The sequence below is a fragment of the Triticum dicoccoides genome, chromosome 5B (genome assembly GCF_002162155.2).
Source record: "Triticum dicoccoides isolate Atlit2015 ecotype Zavitan chromosome 5B, WEW_v2.0, whole genome shotgun sequence".
In the NCBI taxonomy this organism is placed as follows: Eukaryota; Viridiplantae; Streptophyta; class Magnoliopsida; order Poales; family Poaceae; genus Triticum; species Triticum dicoccoides.
Window position 1 is genome coordinate 684,696,254 of NC_041389.1, and position 15,416 is coordinate 684,711,669.

The 15,416-nt window shown below is 41.3% G+C and overlaps 1 protein-coding gene across 1 annotated transcript; it reads left to right on the forward strand.

Annotated features, from left to right (window-relative positions):
- The first annotated feature begins 5,472 nt into the window (after positions 1-5,472).
- On the forward strand, positions 5,473-8,265 carry LOC119306655 (EEF1A lysine methyltransferase 3-like). The gene is made up of 7 exons (XM_037582826.1): positions 5,473-5,581; positions 5,689-5,771; positions 6,686-6,819; positions 7,284-7,426; positions 7,542-7,613; positions 7,697-7,801; positions 7,893-8,265. The coding sequence occupies exons 1-7, from the start codon at positions 5,503-5,505 to the stop codon at positions 8,045-8,047; spliced, it is 771 nt and encodes a 256-aa protein (XP_037438723.1). The 5' UTR covers positions 5,473-5,502; the 3' UTR covers positions 8,048-8,265.
- Positions 8,266-15,416: the final 7,151 nt, after the last annotated feature.

The following is a 15,416-nucleotide window of genomic DNA, read 5'->3' on the forward strand; positions in this document are numbered from 1 at the left end:
CCCAACTTCTTGACCTCTCACTATCATAAGAGTAGCATGCACTGCCACCTAAGAAAAAAATGATGCGCAATGCAACTAATGGTGCATTGTCACCTAAGCAAAAATATAATGTGGCACTATAATTAATGATCTGTGAGAGAGTTCAAGTATCATATTAATGTGTAATACAGCATCATAACACATCAAATAAGAAAACTCAATTAGAGATTCTACAAATGAATAATTGAAGGGATACTGATACTGATACTATTATAAACCAATGTCACGTGCATGATACTAGTATTATAAACTAATATCACATCAAATAAGGTCTTTAGGGGTATGGGTGTTGTGAATAGCGTTAGTGTCCGGTTGGGTGAACTTAGACTAGCAACCTGACTAGCGAGGGCCACATTGAGGGTGACATGGCATGCTTACGCGGTGGTGCTGAGATGGATGTGGATCCCACTCATTAGTGGCTCATCTATTTCTGCATGACGTACACTATCCTAGACACGACACCTTTGTTTCCCAGGCCAGCACAAAAGAGTTAATCATTACATGTTGTTTGTAGTTGAACTCATGTCATGGGTGATGTGACACCTCTATATTGCTTGATGTCGCTGCTCTAGAGGAAGACCTTGACGAGGAAGGTGTGTGAAGTAGTAGTGAGGGTTGACGATGCAAACATACCCATCAAGGAGGAGTGGGGCTTCAGTGACGAAGCAGTGGAGGTCGAACATGAGGTTGTAGTTGGGGAGGGCGGTGATAAACAGGGTGCGTTGGATGAAGCGGAGTGTGAGGAGGGGTGTGCAAGCGTGCAAAAGGTTATTGGCTGTGGGTGCATCGATGCGGCAGGATGGCATAAGGATGAGATGAGGGGATATATGCCTCAATGCCATAGTGAGATGCTAGGAGCAACACAACCGTAGGGGAAATGGGGTGTTGTGGTGGAAGGCGGCGCACATGGAGCTAATGCGGAGCTTCATTCTGACGATGGTAGGATATAAGTACATATCATGCATGTATTGTCAACATATTATTGAACCAAACTTGTGACACATTTTCAAAACGATTGGGTTTATACTCAAAGTTTCAATATACAAGCTTACCTAGTACACTAGAAAGAACCATCAAGATATTACTTAGACAATGCACTTTAAATCTACATCTTGATATTTAATAATATTGAAACATACAGAACACATGTTATATGTATATGCTAAATTAGGGGAATACTTTGTCAGCACCATTATATATATTTAATAAAAAAATTGTAATTGCTAAAAAGTAATTCAAAGCAAGATTTTTTTCACCACTCACAATTTAATTAGGGGAAATATTATTTTCGGTGCCAAACATTATTATTGTATAACAAAGAACAATGCAATTAATATTTAGCAACAATTTTATATGGTTAACTATGACAACTGAGTAATAAAAATTGTACTCACTATTACTTTAGTATTGATAACAATTTTGAACAAGTAAAAATATTTAGTATAAAAGATATTTATTTTAATTCATTCCGGTCTAAAATTCTGTTTGTAAAGGTGTGTGTTACGACTAATTCAATTCTCGTGGAACAATACAGTGATGCGTTTCTCCGAAGTTGTGATTCTCCTTTGTAGCATAACTGCAATATTCAGTAATTGTCATGTCTAACTACCCCGCTGAAAGAACAACAATAGTCCTTAGGGTTATGCGCTTATTCGACACGTCCATTTGATGACTCAAATTAACAATCTATCATAAATAACTTGTATTTCATTTATTACAATGAAACATACAATGACTAAAAAATTCTCACTATAATTTCTTTTTATGATTTTGTCTGTAACATCTATAATTTATGGTTATATCTTTAGAAACATAATATAAGCATATATGCTCACATACACCCACCTAATGAACGCGTACGCGTGTACACACATACCTTACACTTATATGAGGACCTTTGAGCGAAGGAGCTGGCAAATCTTGAGTTGATGAAGTCACGACGACAAACGCCTCGTAGTTGAGAAGAATGACATATTCCACTAAATGAATATTGTAGGAAGGCCGCTACTCCGCATCAGTCAGCCGATCTGTGCCCTGATCTGCCGGCTCCTGCACCGTCGGATTCCTATGCATGTAGCCATTGGATCAAAAGTCAATCGGTTGTTCGTTCCGTTTTCACCCAGTGCGCGTCCTCCCACATGTAGCACATGTCATCCACACCACACATCAGGGTAGCAAAACACGTCTTCCCTCGCACCGCAACAACCTCGCATTACCTCCACCAACTCACATGAGGCTCGCACGTTACAAGAACATAGGGACTTGCAGCACACCTCCGTCGCTTTCCATCACTCGCCGATCACCCCTACAATAGATCAGCAAAAGCCAACAACAATAACTAGTTCTCGTCATCGGCTCACTGATGATGGTCGCAACATTGCCCTCGCCGGTTGCGACATCTGTGCACAAATAACTATCTAACCATCACATGGCCCCCTAGGGAGGGTATTTTTTGTTTTGCGTGTTTGCAACACATGGTTATGTTTTTCTAGAGCTAGCATATTTTTTAGGATCTTTAGAACTAGGACCTTTTCTCTGAGAAATCCCATACCTCTTTATTCATTAACAGAGATGTGTAAGGGTACAAGAAGTTGGTCATGGGGAATTCCCAGCCATAAATAACAACCTAATGCTAGATTACAAGCATACTTGGCAATGTTATGTGACTCCAAATTAAAATTTCTATGCTCATGAGTAAAGATACAAAACTGAAAATCAGTCAACATGCTACTGATCTCTCTGATGATTGCCCCCCTGTTGTCGCTAGTTCTTTGGTTGATGTCGTTGATCACCCCTGGCAATCCGATGCGATGTGTAGGCGCTGCAAACTGAGATCCACTGCTAATGCAAGTGCTTCCCGAGCCCAAATAGTTCTAGTCTTGATCACCATAGATTGCCACCGCTGCACCGCGCTGGCCGTTCTAAGCTACTGCGCAATCTACGTCGAACTTAGCCGAGTTCACTGTTGGAGGGAGCCATCGCTCGACACTACTACAGTGAACTCGGCTAAGTTCGAGGTAGATTGCGCAAGGGGCGAGTGTATTTGACTGTTGCCTCGCCCCTTGCCTCAAGACATTGTTCGGTGTTGCACTCACCAACAATTCGTGCAAATAATAAGTAACAAATGCACATGTCTGTTGAGGGCTTTGAAAAATGGATTCATGCACAGCCTTTCTCGGAGCATACCAGATGGAACAAAGTGTTACAGCCATCCTCATAAAGTGGTCGTGAATCATCTCATCATGCAGTTCAATAATCCAATTCTTAGCACTTGGTTCTCGGTTGTCCGTCATCTTTTCGACCAAACTCTCACCAGAAAGAGCACACGCACCGAGCCATAGTGCACCCGATGAGGGCGTGCCTCCATGAATCCTCTGCGCCACAATGTGGACAAACGTCGGCCGGGGACATGTTTCTTCCCTTCAGTACGTCTGTGGTTGGTAGTGAATGCCTAGCAAGCTTCCACAGAAAGATTTTTACCTTTGACGGCACCTTAATTTTCCAAAGACAACCAGGCGCTCTCATATTTGCTCATATCCAAAGATCCTGCACGCCCCTCCAACCAATTCTCCCATTGGGTCTTACTCTTTATCATAAATTCATAAGCGGCACTAACAATGAAAATACCTTTCTTGTCCGGATGCCATGACCAGAAGTCGTCGACGTTCTTTGTGCAAACTAGTATCTTTAGGATTTCATCAACATCAATAGGTAGAAAATTCCCACGAATTAACTCCTCATTCCAAGTTGTTGTTGCCAGCGTCATTAGTTTTGAGACCAATTGTGGTGGGTTGCCAACTAAGGATACAATCGGCCATAGAGAAAATGTTTTGGGGATCCAATTATTAGTCCGTATGTTTGTACTTTGGCCATTGCCAATCCTCCGAATAATTCCCTGTTTTAAGACATCCCTTCCCTCTAGAATAGGTCGCCACATTTGAGAGTTCCGAGAATCAAGCTCGACATCTAGGATAGTTCCATCCGGGAAGTATACGTCTTTCAATAATCTTGCATAACAGAATTTGGCTCTTATAGGATCCTCCATGACTGTCTAGCAAGCAAAGCTAGGTTAAAAAGCTCGAGGTCTCTGAAACCCAACCCACTTAGATATTTGGGCTTTGTCATAATCTTCCATTAGACCCATGACGGTTTCTGCTTCCCCTCTTTGCATCCCCACCCGAATTTCCGTATAATCGAGTTCATGTGCTCATACAGTCCTCTCGGCAGTTTGAAACTTGCCATGAATAAATAGGGGTGCCCGGCCACTGATTTGATCAATACATCCTTCCCTTGCTCCCTTGTTGAGAGTAGCTTGCCCGTCCATCTTTCCATTTTTTCCCCAAATTCGGTCACTTAATATTTAAAAGTACCTCGTTTGGAGTGCCCAACGTCAGTTGTCAAACCAAGGTACCTATCTGTGAGAGACTCATTGGGGACATGCACGTACCCCTTTACCAAATCACAAACAATCTGAGGGCACTCCTTGTTGAAAAATATAGATAACTTATCTATATTTATTCTCTGTGCCGACGCCAAATAGTAAGTCTCAAGTAGGTTTGATAAATCGTCTACTACATTAACACTAGCCCTGAAAATAGCAGTCTATCATCCGCAAATAACAGGTGGTTTACCGACAGAGCCGATGCGGCTACCTTGATTCTACTAAGTTGGGATGACCGAATTTGAGATTTCAAGAGGCACGAAAGACGCTTCGCTGCAATCAGAAAAAGGTATGAAGAGATTGAATCTCCCTCTACCCCGTGACGGCTTAAATTCCTCCAGGTTGTTACCGTTAAAGAGGACTGAGAAGGAGACCGGACTCACCAAATGCATGATAGTTGTGATCCAGGGTGTAGCAAATCTTAGCTTCTCTATAATGGATAACTCTACTCAACCCTGTCATAAGCTTTCATCATGTCTAGCTTAAGGGCTAAATAAATGTTGTTCTTTGACCGAGTTTTATTCATAAAATGAAGGCACTCATAGGTTGACATTATATTGTCCGTTATAAGTCTCCCGGAGAAAATGCTGACTGCTCCTCAGATATAATGTCAGGTAAGATCACCTTCAATCGATTTGCAAGAACCTTCAACTCTATCTTGTAAAAAACATTACATAAACTTATAGGTCAAAATTGGGACAAGAGTGTAGGGTTTGTAACCTTTGGGATTGGCACCAAAATAGTACTCTGTGATCTAAACACTTTTATATTTCTTTATGGATGGAGTATTATTAATTAATGCATGCTGCACTTTCTTCTCCTTCAATTCCAGAGGTGAATATGGTTATATTTTACAGTACTTGCAAATTTTTTTGAGTCAATTTACACTACTTGCGATCCAGCCCAGCGGGAACCCTCGAAAGCCCATGTAAACTTGCGGTGTTATCCAGCCCAGCCCAGCCCTCATCCGACCAAAGCAGGACCCGGCCGACCGTGTGAGCTGCCCAAACACAGAGTCCACCATGGAGACGGCCTTCTTCTCCGCCGCCTCCCTCTTCCACGCCGACGACGACAGCGTCGACGACGGCGGCGGCACACGAGGTAAATTAAACCCCAGCCCCCGTTCGCGTTCCCGTCCATTCCGCCGCCCACCTTGTGCTCCTAGCTGACGAACCCCTTTGCCGCTCCCCCCTTTCCGGCGATTGAAGACGAGGCGCAGGTGGGCGCCGAGGGTGAGAGCCAGCAGCCGGCGCTGGAGTACGAGGAGAGGATCCACAAGTTCCCCGGCGTGGTAAAATTATCGACCTAACTCTGAATCCTAGTTAATTTCGCTACTGTCCTAATCACTCTGCGAACAAGCAGATCGGCCAGAAACCTTATGTTTGCTGTCCAGTGTCCATGGTGGAGCTCGAAACCCTGGAAGCACGCTGAACCTCATGAATAGACCTGAAATATTTGTTTTAGGTAGATGCTTGACCATTATGCTTTGGGAGAGTGCACGCGAGTCTACCATCTGAAAACTGTAGCTGATCAATCTAATGTGGCATGACCAGTTGTAGCGTCTCGGTGATAAAAGGGTTAACAATATCGAGGGATTTAGTTTATTCTTCTTCTAAAGATGATTGTCAACCTTTGCATTTTCCGCAGGTTGCAATTCGTGCAGCACAAAGTAGTATATTTATTGGTCCATATGTTTGTAGATAATAATGGATCTGAATGTCTGAATGTCACATTATGTCACTATAAATGTCGTTTTGGACTTCGATATGGTCTTCCAGTGTACAGTTTGACATCTTTTTTCTTGAAAATATGCTTCGTCGAATAAAATAGGCACATATAAGCGGAGTACATTTCATTGGGCTAGTTTTATCGGTTTGGTGTTATAGATGCTTGAAAATTTGTCTATACTAATGGCCAAACCTTAGGAATCCAGAATCCAAAATATGTATTGTGAGAGGGGGTATTAGTCCACCTTGTTTTATAATGTACAAAAACGTTTCACATGAGCATTAGTGATTGGGTTAATGATGCATAAATATTTGTTGTTGATTGGAAGCAAACTATGCTTGTCCTACCAAAGATTGTAGAATTTTGTTATTATTGCAAGCAAAGTTATCTAAGTGAAGTCAGAAGCTCAGACCAAACGATGCCTCTCATATTACTAATTGATCATTTGCTCACCTTTATGATTTTTTTTATGTGTAGGACTTGAGCATCAGAGAATTCTCATCTCATCAGCTAAATGCCAATTTGCTATGGCCTGGGACATTTTTCTTTGCTGACTGGCTGGTTAAGAATCCATCAATTCTGGACGGTCAACGGATCCTGGAACTAGGAAGGTATGGAAGCTATGTTTCACTCTATAAAAATCTACCTTTTCCTTTATATTTAGAAAAAAATGAAGTTTATGCAGTGCTTGCTATATTTATAATTGATGGCCAAAAGGCTATTTTGCTTATATTGTTTGACTCTGAAGAGTAATTACTAAATTGATATATTGTAAATTATATCTCAACTTGTTTTTGTGGGTGTGTGGCTCCTACTGGGTTTCATCACTGGTCTATCTCAACTTGTTTGGATGTAAAGGCTTTCCCATTGTATGGTCTGAAATTGTTTGCTGAGACTTAGCAGTATGAAGCAAGCTGTCTATTGGTCTATCTACTTCCGGTCAAGAATAGTGTGCTTACCATTTAAGACATGAATGGTTATAATATTTGTAGTTCATTGTTGAAGTGTGTGATACCATCTCTTCTGAAGACTCATTGTTTTTATTTAGTATAATAAATGATTTAGTCTGCCTTAGTGGAACAGGAGCTTTAGCCATTTTCCTGCGAAAAACATTTGGCGTGGATATCACGACTTCTGATTATGATGACAAGGATATTGAAGAAAACATAGCTCACAACTGCAGAGTCAATAAGTTGGATGTGTTACCTCATATCCGACGTAAGAAAAACCATGTACTTATACAATTTATTAGTAAATGTACACACTTTAGGTGCATGGGATATGCACCACCCAGAAGGGGAGAACTGACTATTTGATATTTTTCATAATCCAGACACGTGGGGAGATCCATTCCCGATTCTCCAACCCGATTGGAACATTGTCATCGCCAGTGACATTCTATTATGTAAATCCACATCTTATTTTCTGCCAATCATATCTCACTGCGATTGCAATTCTCTGACATGTTATTACCATGTGGCTTTGTAGATGTGAAACAGTACCCGAACCTGATAACGACGCTGTCCTTTCTTCTGGAAGAATCCGACCTTAACAGACAAAAAGGTGTATGCACAAACATCACGACCAAAGCAGGTACTTCTCGAACATTCCATTCTGTAACCGGTAGTACGACAACAATGCAAGAATGTGCGCTGAGTGAATGCTCCCATGGTCCCACTGGCAGGAACACAAGTGGCTGCCAGGCGCCCCATGTTCCTGATGAGCTGGCGTAGAAGGATTGGGAAAGACCAGTCGATTTTCTTCGATGGATGCGAGAAGGCAGGCATGGAAGTGCAGCACCTGGGCGATCTCGTGTACCTCATCAGCAAGAAACGCTGAGCGTTGGGAAGTCAGGGATAGGCTGCTTGGACGGTGAAAGCGAATCGACTCGATCTTCAGTTATCTAGGACAAGAAACAAAATGTATGAATTTCGAGCATGTTTTGTAGTATGGTTTTTGTTTTCCCTGAACATCAATCATTTTCGCCGAGAATGTACTGCACTATCATGATATCAGACTGCAAAATATTATTTTCGTTGAGAATGTTTTCTGTTGCTGCTGCTCTGGTTTTGCTGTTGAGATAAGTTTTCCGAAACCTTGCATGACTCTGTACATTTGCAACTGGCCTCTCGCCGGCTCTGCCACGTCAGCCACATGGGAAGCGGAATGGTCCACGCGGCAGGCTTTGGGCCGTGCTGGGCCGGCGCGACACGGTGGATGGAAGGAATGAAGGCGGACCTGCTGCACTACACCCTCCCCGCCCCCTCCCTGGTGGACGGCGGTCCCTGTCGCCCTCCCACGCCCGCCTTTTGCTTTCCGCTCGCGGTCAAATTGGCGCGCTAGATCTGAGCTGTCGTTTGGCAAAAAACCTAACCTGTCGTTTCTTAATGTTTACGGATGCGATGCTTATGTCAAAGGCTTCAGCTAGATAAGCTCGAACACAAATCGGAGAAGTGCGTCTTCATAGGATACCCTAAACAAACTATTGGATACACCTTCTACCACATATCCGAAGGCAAGATCTTTATTGCTAAGATTAGGTCCTTTCTAGAGAGGAGTTTCTCTTGAAAGAAGTGAGTGGGAGGAAAGTAGAACTTGATGAGGTAATTGTACCTTCTCTCGGATTGGAAAGTAGCACATCACAGAAAACCGCTCCCGTGATGCCTACACAAACTAGAGAGTAAGCCAATGATGATGATCATGAAACTTCAGATCAAGCTACTACTGAACCTCATAGGTCAACTAGAGCACGACCCGCACTAGAGTGGTACAGTAATCCAGTCCTGGAAGTCATGTTACTAGACCAAGGCGAACCTACGTACTATGAAGAAGCTATGATGAGCCCAGATTCTGACAGATGGCTTGAGGCCATGAAATCTGAGATAGGATCCATGTATGAGAACAAAGTATGGACTTTGGTGAATTTTCCCGATGATCGGCAAGCCATAGATAATAAATGAATCTTCAAGAAGAAGACTGACGCTGATGGTAATGTTACTGTCTACAAAGCTCGACTTATCGCAAAAGGTTTTCGACAAGTTCAAGGAATTGACTACAACGAGACTTTCTCACCCGTAGCGATGCTTAAGTTTGTCTGAATCATGTTAGCAATTGCCGCATTTTATGATTATGAAATCTGGCAAATGGACGTCAAAACCGCATTCCTTAATGGATATCTTAAAGAAGAGTTGTATATGATGCAACCAGAAGGTTTTGTCAATCCTAAAGGTGCTGACAAAGTGTGCAAGCTCCAGTGATCCATCTATGGACTGGTGCAAGCATCTCGGAGTTGGAATATACAGTTTGAAGAAGTGATCAAAGCATATGGTTTTATACAGACTTACGGTGAAGCCTATATTTACAAGAAAGTGAGTCGGAGCTTTGTAGGATTTCTGATATTATATGTGGATAACATATTATTGATTGGAAATGATATAGAATTTTTGGATAGCATAAAAGGATATTTGAATAAGAATTTTTCGATGAAAGATCTCGGTGAAGCTGCTTATATATTGGGCATCAAGATCTATAGAGATAGATCAAGACGCTTAATAGGACTTTCACAAAGCACATCCCTTGATAAAGTTTTGAAGAAGTTCAACATGGATCAGTCAAAGAAAGGGTTTTTACCTGTGTAACAAGGTGTGAAGTTGAGTCAGACTCAAAGCCCGACCACTGCAGAAGATAGAGAGAAAATGAAAGTCATTCCCTAGCCTCAGCCATAGGTTCTATCATGTATGCTATGCTATGTACCAGACCTGATGTGTGCCGTGCCATAAGTCTGACATGGAGGTACCAAAGTAATCCAGAAGTGGATCACATGACAGCGGTCAAGAACATCCTGAAGTACCTGAAAAGGACCAATGATATGTTTCTCGTTTATGGAGGTGACGAAGAGCTCGTCATAAATGGTTACTGATACGTCTCCAATGTATCTACTTTTCCAAACATTTTTGCCCTTGTTTTGGACTCTAACTTGCATGATTTGAATGAAACTAACCCGGACTGACGCTGTTTTCAGCAGAATTGCTATGATGTTGTTTATTGTGCAGAAAACAAAAGTTCTCGGAATGACCTGAAAATCCACGGAGATAAGTTTTGGAAAATATAAAAAATACTGGCAAAAGAATCAAGGTCAGGGGGCCAACACCCTGTCCACGAGGGTGGGGGCGTGCCCTCCCCCTAGGCGCGCCCCGATGTCTCGTGGGCCCCCTGATGCTCCACCGACCTCAACTCCAACTCCATATATTCCGTTTCACGGAGAAAAAAATCAGAGAGGAAGTTTCATCGCGTTTTACGATACGGAGCCGCCGCCAAGCCCTAATCTCTCTCGGGAGGGCTGATCTGGAGTCCGTTCGGTGCTCCGGAGAGGGGGATTCGTCGCCGCCGTCATCATCAACCATCCTCCATCACCAATTTCATGATGCTCACCGCCGTGCGTGAGTAATTCCATCGTAGGCTTGCTGGACGGTGATGGGTTGGATGAGATTTACCATGTAATCAAGTTAGTTTTGTTAGGGTTTGATCCCTAGTATCCACTATGTTCTAAGATTGATGTTGCTATGACTTTGCTATGCTTAATGCTTGTCACTAGGGTCCGAGTGCCATGATTTCAGATCTGAACCTATTATGTTTTCATGAATATATGTGTGCTCTTGATCCTATCTTGCAAGTCTATAGTCACCTATTATGTGTTATGATCCGACAACCCCGAAGTGACAATAATCGGGATACTTCTCGGTGATGACCGTAGTTTGAGGAGTTCATGTATTCACTATGTGTTAATGCTTTGGTACGGTTCTCTATTAAAAGGAGGCCTTAATATCCCTTAGTTTCCACTAGGACCCCGCTGCCACGGGAGGGTAGGACAAAAGATGTCATGCAAGTTCTTTTCCATAAGCACGTATGACTATATTCGGAATACATGCCTACATTACATTGATGAACTGAAGCTATTTCTGTGTCACCCTATGTTATAGCTATTACATGAGGAATCGCATCCGACATAATTATCCATCACTGATCCAATGCCTACGAGCTTTTTCACATCTTGTTCTTCGCTTATTTACTTTTTCGTTGCTACTGTTACAATCACTACAAAATTGCTACCTTTACTTTTGCCACTGTTACCATTACTATGATATTACTTTGCTACTAAATACTTTGCTGCAGATACTAAGTTATCCAGGTGTGGTTGAATTGACAACTCAACTGCTAATACTTAAGAATATTATTTGGCATCCCTTGTGCCGAATCAATAAATTTGGGTTGAATACTCTACCCTCGAAAGCTGTTGCGATCCCCTACACTTGTGGGTTATCAAGACTAATTTCTGGCGCCGTTGCCGGGGAGCATAGCTCTATTCTCTGAGTCACTTGGGATTTATATCTGTTGATCACTATGAGGAACTTGAAAGATGAAAGAACCAAGATTTTGCCCTCAACTACGAGGGGAGGTAAGGAACTGCCATCTAGCTCTACACTAGATTCTCCTTCTGTTATTAGTAAGCTTACGACACCTAAACCTGCTACTGCTATGAATTCTGATATGTCGCATGTTATTGATGATCCCCCACTTCTGCTATGCATGATATTTATGATGAAACTACTTCTGTGCGTGATACTACTTTGCCATTAGGTGAGTTTGTTGATGAACAACTTGTTAGGGTTAGAGAGAATGAAATTATTGAAGATGCTATTATTGATGATAGTGATGATGAAAGTTCTCCCCCTGATTATGAATTACCTGTTGTTCCTGAGGGTTATGTTATGAATGAGGAAGCTGCTAGAGCTATTTTTGCTTGCAAAGATAGGTATGATCTTAAGAAGTTATTAGCTAAATGGAAGCAGCAATCTCTTAATGCTAGAATGAGACCAGACCCTGCTTTTGCTACTTCACCTATCTGTGTTACTGATAAGGATTATGAATTCTCTATTGATCCTGAGATTATTACTTTGGTTGAATCTGATCCTTTTTATGCCTTGAATCTGAAACTGTTGTGGCACATCTTACCAAGTTAAATGATATGACCACCCTGTTTACTAATGATGAGAAGTCTTACTATTATTATATCCTTAAGATATTTCCGCTCTCATTAAAGGGTGATGCTAAAACTTGGTTTAATTCTCTTGATCCTGGTTGTGTGTGTAGTCCCCAGGATATGATTTATTACTTCTCTGCTAAATATTTCCCTACTCATAAGAAACAAGCTGCCTTGCGGGAAATTTATAATTTTGTGCAAATCAAAGACGAGAGTCTCCCACAAGCTTGGGGGAGGATTCTCCGATTACTTAATGCTTTGCCTGATCATCCTCTTAAGAAAAATGAAATACTTGATATCTTTTATAATGGACTAACTGATGCTTCCAAGGACTACTTGGATAGTTGTGCTGGTTGTGTTTTCAGGGAAAGAACAGTCAACCAAGCTGAATTACTATTGAATAATATGTTGACTAATGAAAATAATTGGACTCTTCCTGAGCCAATTCCTGAGGCAATTCCTGAACCAATTGAGCCAACTCCTGAGCCTATTCCTAAACCAACTCCGAAGAAGAGAGGAGTTCTATTTCTTAGTCCTGAAGATATGCAAGAGGCAAAGAAATCAATGAAAGAAAAAGGTATTAAAGCTGAAGATGTTAATAATTTACCACCTATTGAAGAAATACATGGTCTTAATATACCGCTTGTTGAAGAAACACATCATCTTGATAACCCGACACAGGTAGTAAAGGTAAATTCTCTCTATAGATAGGATAAAGTTGAAATCCCGTCTACTAAATTTCATAGCCCATGCTTAGATGAATTTGATGACTTTATGGCTAGACAAGAAAGTTTTAATGCTTATGTTGGTAGAGAATTAAAGAATAATGCTTTCGAGATAGGATGCTTGAGTGATTATATGGCTAGAGTTAAAGGTGGAGTTAAACTCATTAGCAAATATGCTTCTATGGTTGCCACTCAAGCTGAGCAAGTACTTCAAGCTCAAAGTGATTTGCTCGATGAATTAAATAATAAATATGACTTTGCTGTTTGAGTGGCTACTAGAACCGGTAGAATGACTCAGGAACCTTTGTATCCTGAAGGCCACCCTAAGAGAATCGAGCATGATTCTCAGAGAAATAATTAAGAGGCATCTAGTTCTTCCAAAAAGAAGAAAAAGAAAAATGATAGGACTTTGCATGCTTCTAGTGAACCTAATGTAGACACACCTAAGAATCCCAATGATATTTCTATTTTTGATGCTGAAACACAATCAGGTGATGAACATGAACCTAGTGATAATGTTAATGATAATGTTCATGTTGATGCTCAACCTAGCAAAAATAATGAGATAGAGATTGAACCTGATGTTGATCTTGATAACCCACAATCAAAGAATCAACGTTATGATAAGAGAGATTTTGTTGCTAGGAAGCACGGTAGAGAAAGAGAACCATGGGTTCAGAAACCCATGCCCTTTCCTCCTAAACCATCCAAGACAAAGGATGATGAGGATTTTGAGCGCTTTGCTGAAATGATTAGACCTATCTTCTTACGTATGCGCTTAACTGATATGCTTAAAGTAAACCTTATGCTAAATATATGAAGGATATCATTACAAATAAAAGAAAGATACCAGAAGCTGAAATTTCCACCATGCTTGCTAATTATACTTTTAAGGGTGGAATACCAAAGAAACTTGGAGACCCCGGGGTACCAACTATACCATGCTCCATTAAAAGAAATTATGTTAAGACTGCTTTATGTGATCTTGGAGCCGGTGTTAGTGTTATGCCTCTCTCTTTATATCGTAGACTTGAATTGAATAAGTTGACACCTACTGAAATATCTTTGCAAATGGCTGATAAATCAACTGCTATACCTGTCGGCATTTGTGAGGATGTGCCTGTTGTGGTTGCAAATGTCACTATCTTAACGGACTTTGTTATTCTTGATATTCCCGAGGACGATAGTATGTCGATTATCCTTGGTAGGCCCTTTTTGAATACTGCAGGGGCTGTTATTGATTACAATAAAGGCAATGTCACTTTTCATGTTAATGGTAATGAGCATATGGTACACTTTCCGAGGAAACAACCTCAAGTTAATAGCATCAATTCTATTGGGAAAAGCCCAACTATCATTATTGGAGGTTTTGAATTTCCTCTTCCTATTGTCAAGAAGAAGTATGATATTCTTATTGTTGGGGATGTTCATATCCTCGTTGAGGTAACTTAGTGTTATTCGAAATTTCTCCGGCTCCGTGTTATTCGGAATGAGTTTGTTAACAAGACTTGATCAACCTTGTTAGTGGATTCATTTTGATGATCATGAGATGGATGAAACTAGAAGGAACGACCTTCTGTACCCTCTTTTTACTTTCTGTTATTTAGAATAAATAAAGCAAAAATAGTATTATCTGTCTATTTTCTAATTTATCCATGCAATAAAAAATATCCCAAAAATAAAAGTGCTCCAAATGCCCTGCAAATTTAGTATGATTTTTTATGGAATATTTGAGGATTTTAGGCACTGGAAACACTGCAGGAGGGGCAAGCACCTGGCCACGAGGGTGGAGGGCGCGCCCACACCCCCTGGGTGCGCCCCCCTATCTCGTGGGCCATGGTGGCCCCCTCCACTTATTCCTGCACCCACACACTCCATCTTCTTTCCAAAAAATCCCCATCCAGCTGAAGCACGAGTTCTAGCTCATTTTGCTGCGATTTTCGATCTCCTCGCTCAAAGCTCCATTCACAAAACTGCTTTCGGAGATTGTTGCTTGGTATGTGACTCCTCCATTGTTCCAATTAGTTTTTGTTCTAGTGCTTTATTCATTGCAAATTTTTGCTGCATAGGTGACCCTGTTCTTGAGCTTGCATGTCAAATTTATGAGGTCCCAAGTAATCCTAATGCATGATATAGGCTCTAGGCACTTGTAGGAGTAGTTGCTACCAATCTTGTTTAGTTTTATTCACTTTTATTTTGAAGTTACTAAAATTTCAGAAATTTTTCAGAAAAAGAAATATGTCTAGGAGAATGTACCAAGGTGGTTCCTCAATAAAGAAAGGACACATGCTTGCTATGCGTGAGCAAGATGATGAACCACTGAGGGACGCAGAAGTACGAGCTTGTGAGTGGCCATCATACCATTTTATGGTCAATGCAGGCTTTAAGGATGAATTTGACGCATATGTGCGTAATGCCGATCTTGAGGACTTCTTACAAGATA

Bases quoted from the DNA above. Each gene is read 5' to 3' on its own strand.
- LOC119306655 (XM_037582826.1), top strand. From the start codon at position 5,503: ATGGAGACGGCCTTCTTCTCCGCCGCCTCCCTCTTCCACGCCGACGAC. The intron at 5,582-5,688 runs GTAAATTAAACC...CGGCGATTGAAG, and splicing joins CGACGGCGGCGGCACACGAG to ACGAGGCGCAGGTGGGCGCC. The intron at 7,802-7,892 runs GTACTTCTCGAA...TCCCACTGGCAG, and splicing joins AAACATCACGACCAAAGCAG to GAACACAAGTGGCTGCCAGG.